At 61.0% G+C, this 1,263-nt stretch overlaps 1 protein-coding gene across 1 annotated transcript in view; it reads right to left on the reverse strand.

Moving 5' to 3' along the window:
• The window catches only part of ETH_00032450 (fibrillin-2 precursor, putative), a gene marked incomplete at both ends in the record, with an annotated part of 1,266 nt that extends 78 nt beyond the window's left edge, over positions 1-1,188 (reverse strand). Inside the window, one exon of the mRNA XM_013375693.1 lies at positions 1-1,188. Coding sequence (XP_013231147.1) covers positions 1-1,188 — 1,188 coding nt within the window.
• Positions 1,189-1,263: the final 75 nt, after the last annotated feature.

Raw genomic sequence — 1,263 nt, forward strand, 5'->3', positions numbered from 1 at the left:
AATTGCACTCAAAGCTGAAGTTGCTGTTCCTGCTGCAGTGAAAAACTGCTTCGTCATTTGCGCCAGCTTCTCGGGGTCCACCTCTCCCGTCTCGCTGCTGCTGCTGCTGCTGCTGCTGCTGCTGCTGCTGCTGCCGTAGATCTTGCCACTGTCGGAGCTCCCTTGTGAGGCAACCTTCACAAGGTGTTCGATTGTCTTTTCTATAGAGAGCCGCCTCGCGGGGGCCCTTTGCTGCTGCTGCAGCTGCTGCTGCAGCTGCTGCACCTGCTGCTGCACCTGCTGCTGCTGCAGCTGCTGCACCTGCTGCTGCACCTGCTGCGGCGGCTGCTGCGGTTGCTGCGGTGGCTTCTGCGAGCGTTCCCGGGTCAGCTTCTCATCTATCAGGTGCTGCTGCCGCAGCAGTTCCTGCTGCTGCTGCATTATGAGCTGCTGCTGCTCCTGCAATATGAGATTCTGCGGGTCTTTAAGGATGGGGGCCAGAGGCTTGTTGAGGGACAAGGATGGCGCTGCGCGGGTCTGCACGTGCTGCTGCTGCTGCTGCTGCTGCTGCAGCTGCTGGACAGGCTGCTGCTGGAGAGGCTGCTTCTGCTGCAGTTGTTGCTGCTGCAGGAGCTGCTGCTGTTGCTGCTGTCGCAGTAGCTGGAGCTGCTGTTGCTGGAGCTGCTGCTGCTGGAGCTGCTGCTGTAGCAGTTGCTGTTGTAGCAGCTGTTGTTGTGGCTGCTGTTGCTGAGCTGTTTGTTGCTGTTGTGTCTGTTGTTGCATTTGCTGGAGCACATGATGCTGTGGCTGCTGTGGCTGCTGCTGCAGTTGCTGCTGTAGGAGTTGCTGCGTTGTCTGTTGAAGCTGCTGCGGGTTTCCGTTGGGGGCCTGGCGTAAGCTCTGCTGCAGCAGCTGCTGCTGCTGCAGCAAGAGTTGTTGCTGCTGCATAGCAGCTGTCGCGTCCTGGGTCTTCTGGAGTGCCGCAGACTGCGCAGCGTTCTGCTGCTGCTGCTGGAGGCGTTGCTGCTGCAGAAGCTGCTGCTGCTGCAGAAGCGCCTGCTGGCGCTGGGCCTGTTGCTGCTGGAGGAGCTGTTGCTGCTGCAGCTGGTACAGCTTCTGGGCACCGTGCTGCTGCTGCTGCTGCAGCTGCTGCTGCACCCCGTTTCTTTGGAGCGTCTGTGTCTGGGGGGCAGCTGCCTCCTGGCGCATCTGCGCGTTGTGGATCCGCTGCTGCAGCTGCTGCTGCTGCTGCTGCAGCAGCTGCTGCTGCAGCAGCTGCTGCTG

The sequence above is a fragment of the Eimeria tenella genome, genomic scaffold (assembly GCF_000499545.2).
Source record: "Eimeria tenella Houghton genomic scaffold, Eth_scaff2992, whole genome shotgun sequence".
Taxonomy (NCBI): domain Eukaryota; phylum Apicomplexa; class Conoidasida; order Eucoccidiorida; family Eimeriidae; genus Eimeria; species Eimeria tenella.